This window comes from Pagrus pagrus (assembly GCF_965226575.1).
Source record: "Pagrus pagrus genome assembly, chromosome: 15".
Taxonomy (NCBI): domain Eukaryota; kingdom Metazoa; phylum Chordata; class Actinopteri; order Spariformes; family Sparidae; genus Pagrus; species Pagrus pagrus.
Genome location: NC_140199.1, coordinates 21,010,448 through 21,022,756, shown reverse-complemented (window position 1 = coordinate 21,022,756; position 12,309 = coordinate 21,010,448). Strand labels below are relative to the sequence as shown.

The following is a 12,309-nucleotide window of genomic DNA, read 5'->3' as shown; positions in this document are numbered from 1 at the left end:
TAGTTAAAGTAGGCAACTACTCGCCTATGAATATTTGTGCTGGGTTAATGCCACTCGCATTACACATCCATTGAACTTTGTGTAGCTTGTTTTATTTTTTTATGCTTCAGAAGAGTGTTTTATAGGTGATTCTTAATGCAGCTTTGCAATAAATATTTATTGAAAACAAAGAGGAAAGTTATTTCCCTTGATAAATCAAGAATTCAACAACTTCTTAATTTTTTCTTTGTTGACTCGTGCCTCCACTCAGCTGGAGAGAGAGTTTGGGGTAATATTTCCTCATTATTTCTCGTCATCCTCTGCTGGAGACCGTGCTCCTCCAGAATATCCAATTTGACTTCTTCTCCAATATGCCAAAATGAATTGTTTATGGAGAAAAATAACCCCTCTGTTGAATATGCAGTCTTTTTTTTTTCTTTTTTACTCATGGTTTGATTTCACATGGGTGAAAGTCTCAAGCTGCTCGAGAATACCCACAAGGACGCATGCTGAAGAGCATCATTTCATCTTTCTTTCTTTTTTGTTTTTTTCCCCTCCTTTGTTGTAATTGAGTGCTCGTTTATCTCTCCATTCATCCTTTACATTTGAGATCGTAATGAAAATACTCACTGATGTAAGTCATGATGTTCCATAAATTCTACATTTTGTTGTTTTAACATTCATTTTTAATTTTGTATCTCAGTGCTTTCTGTATATTTATTAACACTGACTGAAACAAATTGTCTTTTATTATATCAGGCTGTAAACTGCTCTGCTTTGTGCTGTACAATATGGAAATATCAGTAAATATCTCACAGTAATTGGTCTTTGATGGAGCACCTGTTCCAAAAAAAAGGTGTTATTTTGTCTTTTCTAAGGCGTAGCATGACTGAATAGATGTTGCTGTTAATACTTTTTACAACAGTGTACAACAGGTGCAGGGCTACAGTCCAATCAATCACGCATGAACAAACCACTCTGTGGCACTGTTATTTTTTTATTTACGTATTTTATCCATTAGTGCCCCTAGAAACAATTTGTTTTCAACCAAGTACAGAGGCACTATGGCTTTTTCGATTTATCAGAGTGCACCAATCCAGCATGCCACCTAAGCTTATTGCCATGTGTGCTATTCAGTATTTTTTGCTTAAGGTACAGTGCTCTTTTCTCCATGGAACGTCTCCTCCCTGAATGAATGCCCCAGGCTCTGTGAGTGTTGAAAGAAGTCTCATTATTGCGGCAATGTGTGGATAGCCCCCTCTCTCTTTGAGACTCACTTTTGGAGCATTCATAAGCCTTTTTTCTGAGATTTCCCTCTGACATGTAAGCGTTGGAGCGTTTCCCCTTTGGGCCAGGCGGTGCAATGCTTGATACTCCTGTCAATGTCTCTGATGCACTCCATGCAACCGCCGGTCCTGAGACTCCATTACTTTAAGTGCCTCATGGGGAAATATTTTTGCAGCGCCTCATATTCGTACTTGGTATGCTGCTGTTTCAAACCGTAAAAACGTACCGGCTGTGCATGGAGTTAGAACGCCTTTGTGTGCATGTGGTTCTAAGCAAAGCGCTTGCCGGCCTGCCAAGAAGATCAGTGCAAATGCTTTGATTTTGTTTAACTCATGAGCCGTTTATTTGACGGACTGAGCATGTCTTTGTGTTCATACTGCTTGTTTTTAATATTCATCCTCAAGGAGGTCATGCAGCAGCTGATCACTATCGTAGAGAAGACTGGACGTAGTTTTAGCATGAGATAATCTTGTTTTTCTCTCTCTGGCGAGTTTTTATGCACTAGCTTTTATTTCATTTTATGATCCTGTTTATGTTCTCTCAGTGTATTACATCTCTGAGTCTAGCTGTCACGACTACACATGATTGTTTTCTGCATCTGTTGCATTTGACATCATTTACTAGCTTTTCACTCTCTGAATGCCTTTAGTGACCCACATATCTGACCTCTGAATGAAAAAGCCTCTTTGCTCTGGTTTGAAATCTTCAAAAACATGTGCTTGTTGCCTTGTTGTTGACAGAAAGCTTTACAAACCCACAAACTCCTCCTCCTCCTTCAAACACTAACACACAGATGGCTTGCTTGATGATTTCTGTTTTGACAGGATGTCGGTACTTTTATTATTAAAAGGTTTGGGATTGAAACTGGGAATCCAGAGTAGCCTGTCTGTACATCGACTACCAAATGTGCTTTTCTCAAAATAAGTTGTCATATTGATGATGTCTATATCATCTAGAAGCTAATTTGTGTGGCTCCCTGGACAGATATGAAGGCTGCTAAAGTGGATCCTCACGTTATGGCACTTGCACTAATCCTACTAACTGTGCTACTCCCTGAGCGGGATACCACATTGTTGTACCTTATCTTTGCAGTATTTGTACTCAGCCAGAGTGTTGTGTCTGTCCTCAGGATACAGGGGTCAGAAAGGAGAACGAGGCCAGCTTGGTCTGGGTTTACCAGGAGATCCAGGACACATGGGGCCACCAGGTAAGAGCAGCACATGACACTAAGAGGCATGTTTATAAAAGAATAACAAAAGCTGCATTTTTTTTTATTAACAATGGATCAAATGAGTGTGTGTAAAGAGAAAAGGTTCATTCATAGCAATGGACCCACAAGACTTATTACCGGACGCTGCAGTGCCCCCTTTACCATCTTTAAGCTCCTTTGTTTTTGGTTTTCTGGGCTGGAACATCACTGTTCTGAGCCACTCTTACCACTTTTTAATCAACAAAATTTCCAGCCACAGCAGTCAACCTTTTTTAGCAAAAAAGTTGTGATTTTATGCTACCTGCCCAGCACCAAACAGCAGACAAAGTCAGTGACTGGCAGACATTTCTCTCAGGTGTTGGTAGAGAACAGAACAAAGCTAAAGGAAGAATTAATATTGGACTTCATCTGGTAGAAACACAACTTCAAATGAATGCCAGCGTTGCTCTGGATCTGCTATAATATGTCAAAGTTGTGTTTGCAAATTGTTGTGCTGCCCCCCAGTGGAAAACTAAAAATTAATTCTGCTTTAAATCTTAATTCTAACCTTCAAAGTATACTAAGGTATTTTTTTAACCATCAGACACATAGACCAGTCAAAATGGACCCAAATGCAAGACACAGAGGCAGGCAGATAAAAAAATAAAAAGCAGGCTAGATCAAATGAAGTACAAAAATACAAAAACTAAACAAAGTACAAACCAATGAAGCACTGTGACCACAGAGAGAACACGAGGAGCCAGGGGAACAGACTTGGGAGATCCAGACGAACCAACAAAGAGTGAGACGAAAAACACGGGCTTAAATACAAAGGAATGATTAACTCATAGCTAACAATTTCTAGCCTGGCTAGAGCTGGATTGCCGACTTGTATTGGAACACAGTCAGCTCAGGTATGACATAATTCCCAGCTCTGACTTCTAATTTCCGAGGTAAATGGATCAGACCGTTACCTACAAAATAAAGCAAGAAATGACTAAACCAAAAACCCAAACCATGACACCAGTAAGACACAAGGACGTGTTTGTGTCTCTGTACTACAGCCCTGATTCCAAAAGAGTTTGGACTTGTGAAACATAAATCAAAATCATAAATCTTTGGACTGTTTTTGATTGAGTATACGTCAAAAAGGATTAGCAAGGTATCACACTCATGTTTGACACAGCATCCACGTTTTTCTGGAACAGAGGTTGTATAAGGACACCTCTGGCTCACGCTTCAGTTATACCACATTTTTCACAGATTGACCAGACACTGCCCTGCCTCCTCCACATCTACAAAAGTTACCAGGCTTTTCTTAACTTTCCACTGAATTGAGCGAAGTGTAGCGTATCTCACTGTGATATCAGACAACTGGGATTCACAAACCTTAAATCCTATTTCAGCCTTCATTTGGTATCCCAGCATGTTGGAGATAAACACAGCTCCCAGATGGCATTATGTTTTCTAAAACTCAGTTGCTGCCGTGACATAAATGGGACCCCGATAGAGGACAAAATGCTGCAGTGACTGAGCAATGACATCCATCCTGCAAAAAGCGCAGTGTTGTCCTGAACAAAAGTTTCACTGCGCACAACCCAACATGTCAGCTTGTCCCCTGCTCCTTTGAACTAAATAATAACTCCCCATGCCCTGATGGAGCGATGAGAAGTGGGATTACCTCTCTGACTTCCAGCCTGTGACAGCAGGAGTTTATCACTGAACCTAAAGTCACTCATCCTATCTATGTATGTGCATAATTCATGCGTCGGGCAAAGGGAACTTGGCTGTAGTTCCTTTTGGAGAGGACAAATCGTGTCTGTTGAAAGACATCATCTCTAGGGAAGCTCAGTGTTAGGAAGCACCTTCGGCACAACTGGTGGCTGTATTCACGTCTGTGGTGCACGTCCCTGTGCACTTACTGTCCTTGTGCGACCGAAGATGATTCCTACCAACTAAAATCTCTCAGCCATCGTAATGAGGGACAGCTCATAGCTCATGAATTCCACAGAGCAGGTTGCTGCTGGACCACATACAGGTTCATGGACACTGGGACATATGAGACACATACAGGAGATTCTCACAAATTAGTGTTATCAGTTTTACTATCAGGAAATAAGTAGCCACCTAAACTTGCCGCCTGAAAACACAGATTAACGGAAGCCCTGAGAGGCAAGTGAGAAAAATAATCCAATGATGCATTTTTAATTTTTCTGAGGTCTTTTTTCTTTTTTTTTGGTCTTCTTTTGCCAGGATTTCTGTTTTCACACCTGTAGTTTGGTTAATATTGTACAGACCAGGGGAAATACATCTTACATGTTTGCATTTTAGTTCTGGCCCAGTTCCTGGTAACACTGAGTTTTCACAAACTAACACCGCTGAGTAAACATAGAACAAAGAGAGGCAACTCATTGATTTCGACAATTTTGATGATTGTCATCCTGCATCATTAGCACATCATCATGACCCACATGGGGAAATCAAACTCCACAGCACTTTAATGCTTCTGATGTGCTGATGTTTTTTGATGTCACAAAGAGCTCACAAAGAAATTAGGAAATGATTAGCCTTTTAAGTATCATTAGAATGGAAAACAACTAAGTGTTATGAATAATGACGCTTGGAAGAGTACCGAGACCCTCCTTGGTCGACACTATGGCTTTCATGCCAGTCCAAATTAACAGCACTAACTGGGAAAAAGCAAGGCGCCCTGGTACCTCAGTTGGTAGAGCGTGCGCCTCCTTGCCACAGCGGCCCAGGGTTTGAATCTGACCTGTGTCCCTTTGCTACGTGTTGGCCCCCCTCTCTCATCCTGTTTCCTTTCACTCTTCTGCTGTTCTATCAAATAAAACCATGAAAAGGCCAAAAAAATAATTGACTAAATAAATCAATAAATAAATAACTGGTAAAACACACCACCACAATTTTAACCAAACTAAACAGCTTAGGTGTGAAAGCACAGTATAACGCTCATTTCGGCCACCGAAGTCTGAATTGGAGACATTAAAACTCACATGAAAGAAAACATTGATTCCTTTAGTCCTATTTAGAACATGGGTTATTTGTTCATTTCAGTCTCTTGTGGCCAAAATGAGTTTTATAAAAACAATCAGAATAATTTTCAGCTGCCAAAACTTTCACAGATGAAAAAATAAATTGAAATATGGCAATATAATTATTTTCACAAGCCAAAACTATTTTTCAAGCTGTTTTCACAGATACATTTTAAGAAATTGAAAAAATTGCTAATTGCGTGATTGTTTGTTTTGTGCACCTTTGTTTGTATTGACGTTACAAAGCACCACTACTGTGGATGGCTTGTGTGTGAGCAGTTAAGTAGGAGATGGATGTGACAGTGATGAAAAGGGCAAGTTGTGTTTTCAGAGTGAGGAAAAGGACACAGCGGTAACTGTGAGTCCTTTTGTATGAAGTGTAGAGGAGCTGTGACTGGTGTGACTGATGTTATTGTCTCATATGGAGGGTTTTTATATGCTTATAGAAAAAAAATGTCATCAATTGTTCTTGTTTGTGTGTTGCATGGACAGCATATTAGAGACGAGTAGGGAATGTGGACTTTGTAAGTTCCAGTTGTTGCTAAGTAACATGAGACATGAACGTCTATTCTGGTGACCTCACCAGATTAACAACAACAACAAGGAAATGTATTTTCTCTGTCCTTCATTGTCATTACAGTCAACTTAAAGACTTCTGTAATTGTAAATGAGATATTCAGCTTCTGAGAAAACAAAGGAACCTACTCTTTAAAGACCTTGCTGGTGCCAAAGTAAAACACATAATGGGTTGCTATTGAAGTCTTAGTAAGGGAAATTGAATATGAAATTAATATATTACATTATATTATACACATAATAATGTATACATGTAGTAATGAAAGCCCAAGGTGACGACCGACACTCTAATTAAAATAAAACACAGAAAAAGTGCAAATCTTAACCTGTGAGAAGCTGGAAGCAGCACATATTTGCTTGATTGAATGTCTTCAAGGATAAATACGTTTTCAGAATTGCTGTTGATAACTTGTCTATTAATCACTAAGTACTTTTAACTCTTAACTATACATGAATACAGGGAAGTACTGGAAGCAGACAGGTTGCCATTTAATGTTTTGCCATTTGCCATGACATCTCCCTACAATATCCCTGCAATCCTAAGAAGTGAACTATTTTAATGATTTTTTTTTTTCAATTTCTTTCCATTATCTAATTGGACTATTGTTATAACCGACGTATTATATGTAAAACCTGAACAATGTTAAGATCGCAATCCATAGACATCCCTTCGATTATTTGAAAATCTTTAATTATTCATTAATTTCTTGTAATGACAAAGACAGGCTATAACGGTGTTTTAAGGTGTAAACTGTGACAGACAAAGAGCATTTCTGCCTGTATATAAAAATGATTTCGCTGTATTAGAAATATCTTCAGTGGAAATAAAGTAACCTCTAGCATTTTGAATGAAAACCAATAATATGCAGTGTACAGACACTTCTTCGTGTTGCCATCTCTACAAGAAAACTTCTGCTGCATGCAGCTTTTCCCAACCTCCATCTCTCTGAACACCCAATCTGCACGGAAGGTGTCTGTGTGTGTTTTTGTGAGGGAACGCGTGCCAGCTTCGACTTTTATCACTAATTGAAAGCTCTACTGAACGATGATAAAGTGCAGCCTGGCGCAGGAATTAATAATGTCTAATTTCCTGTCAAGGCCCTCCTGGGATCACTTCTCAGGGCCCTCCTGGCTCTCCGGGGCCCCGTGGACCTCCCGGGACATGCGACCCCAGTGACTGTCTCCTTCCATCCCGATGAACCCAGCAGAGCGGTTCAGGCCGGTTCGAGGACAGATGTCCCGCTCAGTGCTGCAGAAGACGGGACGTCCTCGCTGTTTCTGACAGCTTCCTCAGCTCTGGTTTATCGGACAGACTTTTGTTCACTTTACAATAACATTTGAGTCAGTCAGGTTTTTTGTTGTTGTTGTTGTTGTTGTCGGGTTTGTTTTTTAATGCAATAGAAAGTCTTTTTCTTTTGCGATGCAGTACTTTTAAGTTATTTCTTGTTTTCACATCCCCTACTGTGATGTAATGCATTCCTTGTCAACTCTCATTATGTCTTTCAAGACCATGAAATGACATTGTTTCATTGTGTTCAGTCCTGTCTGATAACATGATCTTAATTATTTGTTTGCCTCCTTAATGGGCATGCCTATTCACTCTTCTGTTCTTGTTCAGATAAGCCAATGGGCTGGCAGAAGGTACATCTCTTGTGTGTGTGTGTACGTGTGTGTGTGTGTGAGAGAGAGATTAGCTGAATGAATGGACTTGTTTTATGTGTAGGTGTGAGAATATAACAGATTGTTGAAACTCCTTATGCAACCAAAGTGCAGCAGATGTGTCTGATATGGGAATAATTTATTTTTCTTGAAGAATGTATTTAAAGGATGGTACTAATGACTGTAGAAAATGTAGCGCAGATATTATCACTGGCAGGTGGATTAATGCATTTCTGTATTACTGAGTGTTTTGCTTTCTGAAATTATCATTCATGACACATTTTGCATGATAATCAGGTTTTAAAGAATCTGCAGCATAATCATTGATAAAGATGTCTTCCCATTTTCTGTGGGTTATGCGCTCATTAGTGAGGTTTGCCATGTCTTTTGTAATACAAAAAGCCACAACTCATACTGTTTAAAGGAGACATACTAGGCTTTTTCTTTTTTTTAATCTTTTCCTTCAGTGTTTTACATCAGCTCTTGTACATGTAAAATGTCTTGAAATTTAAAGAAGCCCAAAGTCCGCACTAACAGAAGCTCCTCACTCCCACAGAAAACACTGCTCCTGAAACGCCTCGTCAGTAGTCCCGCCTTTAATTTTGGGACTTTGTGACATCACACTGCATCACCAAACATTTGTATAATTGATGCTTAGCAGCTAGGTTGGCACATAAGAGTTTATTTAGCACAGCTGCTCTGCTATTGTTAGCGGTGCTGTCTCAGGCATGTGTGAGCTGACCAATCAGAGCAGACTGGGTGTTCAGGAGGGAGGGCCTTAAAGAGACAGGAGCTAAAACAGAGCACTGGACAGTATGAGGAAACCAATGTGTTTTTTTGAGCATTAAAGCATGTAAACCTATTCTAGTAGTAACCCAAAACAAAATTATGAACCTAAAATGAGCATAATATGTCTCCTTTAAGACATACATCAAGGGCAGATATTTTTTCCACATGAAAAGAATGTACTAAATGTTGTTAATGTTCAGTGAGTGTGACGTAACCTCACACTCAGCTCTACTGTTGGTTTAATCTGTAAATAAGTCGAAGAAGTGATTGTGTTTTGTTCTTTTTTCCTGTCTAATGGGGCTTGTGATGGGACCTGACAATATAATTACATAAGCAAGTTGTCGTTGTAATGATGCATTAAGGTTCTCACTTTTTTATCAACCATACATTGCTGCAAATGTTGAAGATTTGTGTATTATTAACATCTATTGTTTACAAGGTGTTGTGTATGATGATTCCTCTGGTTTTATTTGTATATTTTTGATTTTCAGACACACAAGGGAAATCGGACTACTACACTACAACTCGTTCTTTTGGTGCAACTCTAACTGTACTTGAACTTTCTTGTCTTTTGTTTTAACAGCATTTTGGTCTAAATCCTGGTTTTTCACTTGCTTACCAGCACTGTGTGTCACTATGTATTGTCAGGGGTTTTTTTTTTTTAAGACTTAAGTTTTGATTTATTTATTTGCAATTACAAGTGCCAGAATTGTTTTAATGTTCTCAACTAATTATAGAAGGTTTTGAGTCAACTTTGCTTAAACATGCCATATTATATGAATATATTGTTCAGAAACTCATGTTTGGAAGGACGAAGATCTCTAGATTTCTAGAATTCAGATTTGGTTCTAAATGAACGTGCAGTGTGAAGATTTTTAAGGAAATGCACAATTTGTTCCCCCAACAAGTAACCTAAACTTTATCATCAGGCTACATACTGAACATTTATGTATCAGAAAAGAGATAATTAGCATGTATATAACTTTCCTGGAGCTTTCATTTTGAGCGCTGTTTAATGAGAGTTAGACTCAAAGGCTTTAATTTTACTTTTAACTGTCCTGCTGTGATCAATGTTTGAAAAGTTCTGTGGGTGTATCTGAAAAATTTGTGACATTAAGAACTCGGTTCGTTCTGTATTTCATCCTTTAAGATCTGTTTGACACTCTTCCCCCTTTTTCCTGATGTCTCACATCATCATGCTTCTCTTATACATGTGAATTTTAGCTCACATTTTACTTTGAAGCTCCACAACATCATTTTTTTATATATATTATTCTCTCAGCATGCCGGCTTGGTTTTAACTCTGCTAAATTTTTATCAGTGTGAGTGGGCCTAATTTTAGATGGGTATTGAATCAAGCGTGGGGCTTCATTTGTGAGTTGAAGGAGCCCCCTGGTGGACATGTATTTATTATCTCACTGCTTGTAATGTGAAAGGAAAACAATCTTTCTTTGGGTTATAGGCTACATAAAAAATCCCCTCCCTCTATTGGCTTCTGTCCTTTCATCGCGCTAATTTTCATATTCGGTTTAATGGGTTCCCCCTCAGAGACAATAACGCCGACCTTGACCAAATTCAAATGAGACAGCATCGGCAAACTAATGTGATCCAAACTTTTGTGGTGTACTGATGAGAGCGACTCTCTGCCTATATTGAATTTAGCTTGAATTGATATTAATGTGCACCGGTTTGTGACTTCAATTTAGCTAAACAGTATGATAACTGGGGAGGACACAAAATGGCTGCGGATGTCACAGCCCACTTCACTAGCAATTTTCGCCGCCAGCCATTTTACATCGCTCCGAGTTAAAATCCATTTATTCTAAGTGGGAAAGTGTCAGATGAAAGCAAACTCAAAGGATGGAGGTGTTGTAGGTTGAAGCATCATGTTTCCATTCGAAAAATCGAAATTGACTTAAAACAATAACGTCGGTTTTATTCATCCACGTATTTCATTACACTTTACAATAATGTAAGTTGATCCCGTTGCCACATGTAATCTAATCTTGTAAATAAGCTTGTAATGAGAAGGAAATATGGATCAGCCTCTCAGCATGCTCCCTCGGATTAAAAATGTCTGCCTGCTGCTCTCACTGTAACTCCCCTCTGCTGCTTTATAAGCTCGAGTCATGCTGAGTGACTTCAACCTGTTTTCAAAAGTCTTTGTTGAATATCTACCTCAGTCTTGGTTTACCACATGTCTACATCATGAGCTATTTTGCAAAAATATATATATGTATATCCCAACACTGACGGTTGCCTTTTACTTAGAAATAAAGCAATTGAGACCTCACCAAGCAGATTTATAGCCGTCCTGGATGTGGACATCTGTGTCGCCTTTGATAAAGAAAGAGGAGCAGTGATGCTCTTGTTGTGGAGGACGATCCAGTGTGTATGTGGTTACCAGGTAGCAGAGGTTATATTTTACACTTTTCTTTGCAGCATCTTTTATTTACACTGATTAATGGCACCTGCCTTACACGTGTGCAATAAATGTTATTCAGTGCTTTATTTCCAGTGTTCCCGTGTTGTATTTTCGAGCACTCACACAGCCTGGGTCTTTGTTTTATGATCTGTTTCTGTGTGGTCAATGGCGGTGATAATAACTCCTTTAAGCAGCTATATTACGTGTTATATTGTGGAAAAACTCACAACCAGGGTTTCTTTGTCTAACCAGACAACTGAGATTATTAGCATTTCAGCTGTTTTTAAAATGGAAATCCATTCATAAAAGTTAAAAACTGGTGGAATGTAGTAGTACATTACATACTTGTATTTTACTGAAGTATTTCCATATGTACAACTTTATACTTAACATACTACATCTCAGACTTGTACTTTTTACTCCTACATTTGCTTGACAGCTTTAGTTACTACTTAATTTTCATATCCTAATGTGGTGGTTGTGAATGTGAAAGACTGAGTGTCCCTTTATGGGTTGAGAAACTATTTAAAAGCCCTCCTGGATTAGCTCTTGTTTTTCTGAGTTCATGAAAAATTGACTTTTTAGAGATTTGTGGTTCTCACAGGACTGCAACAAAACAAACATAATGATCTTATCGAATATGACGCATCGCTGTAGATAAAGCCTTCAACTACCCACCAGTTTATAAAGTAGTGAAGATTAGATCAACCTTAAACTTACAAATAAACTTTAATGGAGCAGTAACATTGGCAGTAAAACACAGACAGGGGGTATTTGACTGCACAATGAGTACTCTTTAAGTACATTTCGCTGATGATGCTTACATACTTTTATTTAATAAGGTTTTGAATGCAGGGCTTTAACTTGTAGTGGAATATTTTTAAAGTTTGGTATTTGTACTTTAACTTAAAGCAAAATTATGTAAGTTTTTTAGCTTAAACTAACAGCTTCAGAATCATGTTGATGGTACAGTGTGTTGTAATAGGGTGAATGGTGTCTCTGTCTTAGTCACTGCGCCCTCCCATCACTTCTGCACTATGTAACGTCCGTGAGAGGGTAGGATCACAGAGTTACATACATGTTACTTCGACATACAACATTGTTAAGATGTAATGAGTTTTGTTTGTAGTTAGCACCTACATTACGTCTGACAAACTGTTACAGACCTGAGATTTGTGGTCACGATGGTAGTGTTGCACTCAGAAACTGTGGGGGGCACCAGATCCCACAAAATGCCAATTTCTACATTATGTTGCTTTAATACTTTTGTCAACACTGCAAAAAGCACAAAGTTACATAAAAAAACTTTTCGAGTGAACATATGATGTTTGATCTGTTTTCATGAAAATGTG

General features: G+C 38.7%; 1 protein-coding gene across 4 annotated transcripts in view; it reads left to right on the top strand.

Annotated features, from left to right (window-relative positions):
• The window catches only part of LOC311270834 (uncharacterized protein), a 115,615-nt gene extending 104,572 nt beyond the window's left edge, over positions 1-11,043 (top strand). For all 4 annotated transcript variants that reach the window (XM_084376026.1, XM_084376025.1, XM_084376027.1 and 1 more), the window contains 2 exons: positions 2,396-2,473; positions 7,183-11,043. In XM_084376026.1, the coding sequence (XP_084232152.1) occupies positions 2,396-2,473; positions 7,183-7,283 (179 nt within the window). In that variant the 3' untranslated portion in view covers positions 7,284-11,043. The remainder of the gene's footprint in view (positions 1-2,395; positions 2,474-7,182) is intronic.
• Positions 11,044-12,309: the final 1,266 nt, after the last annotated feature.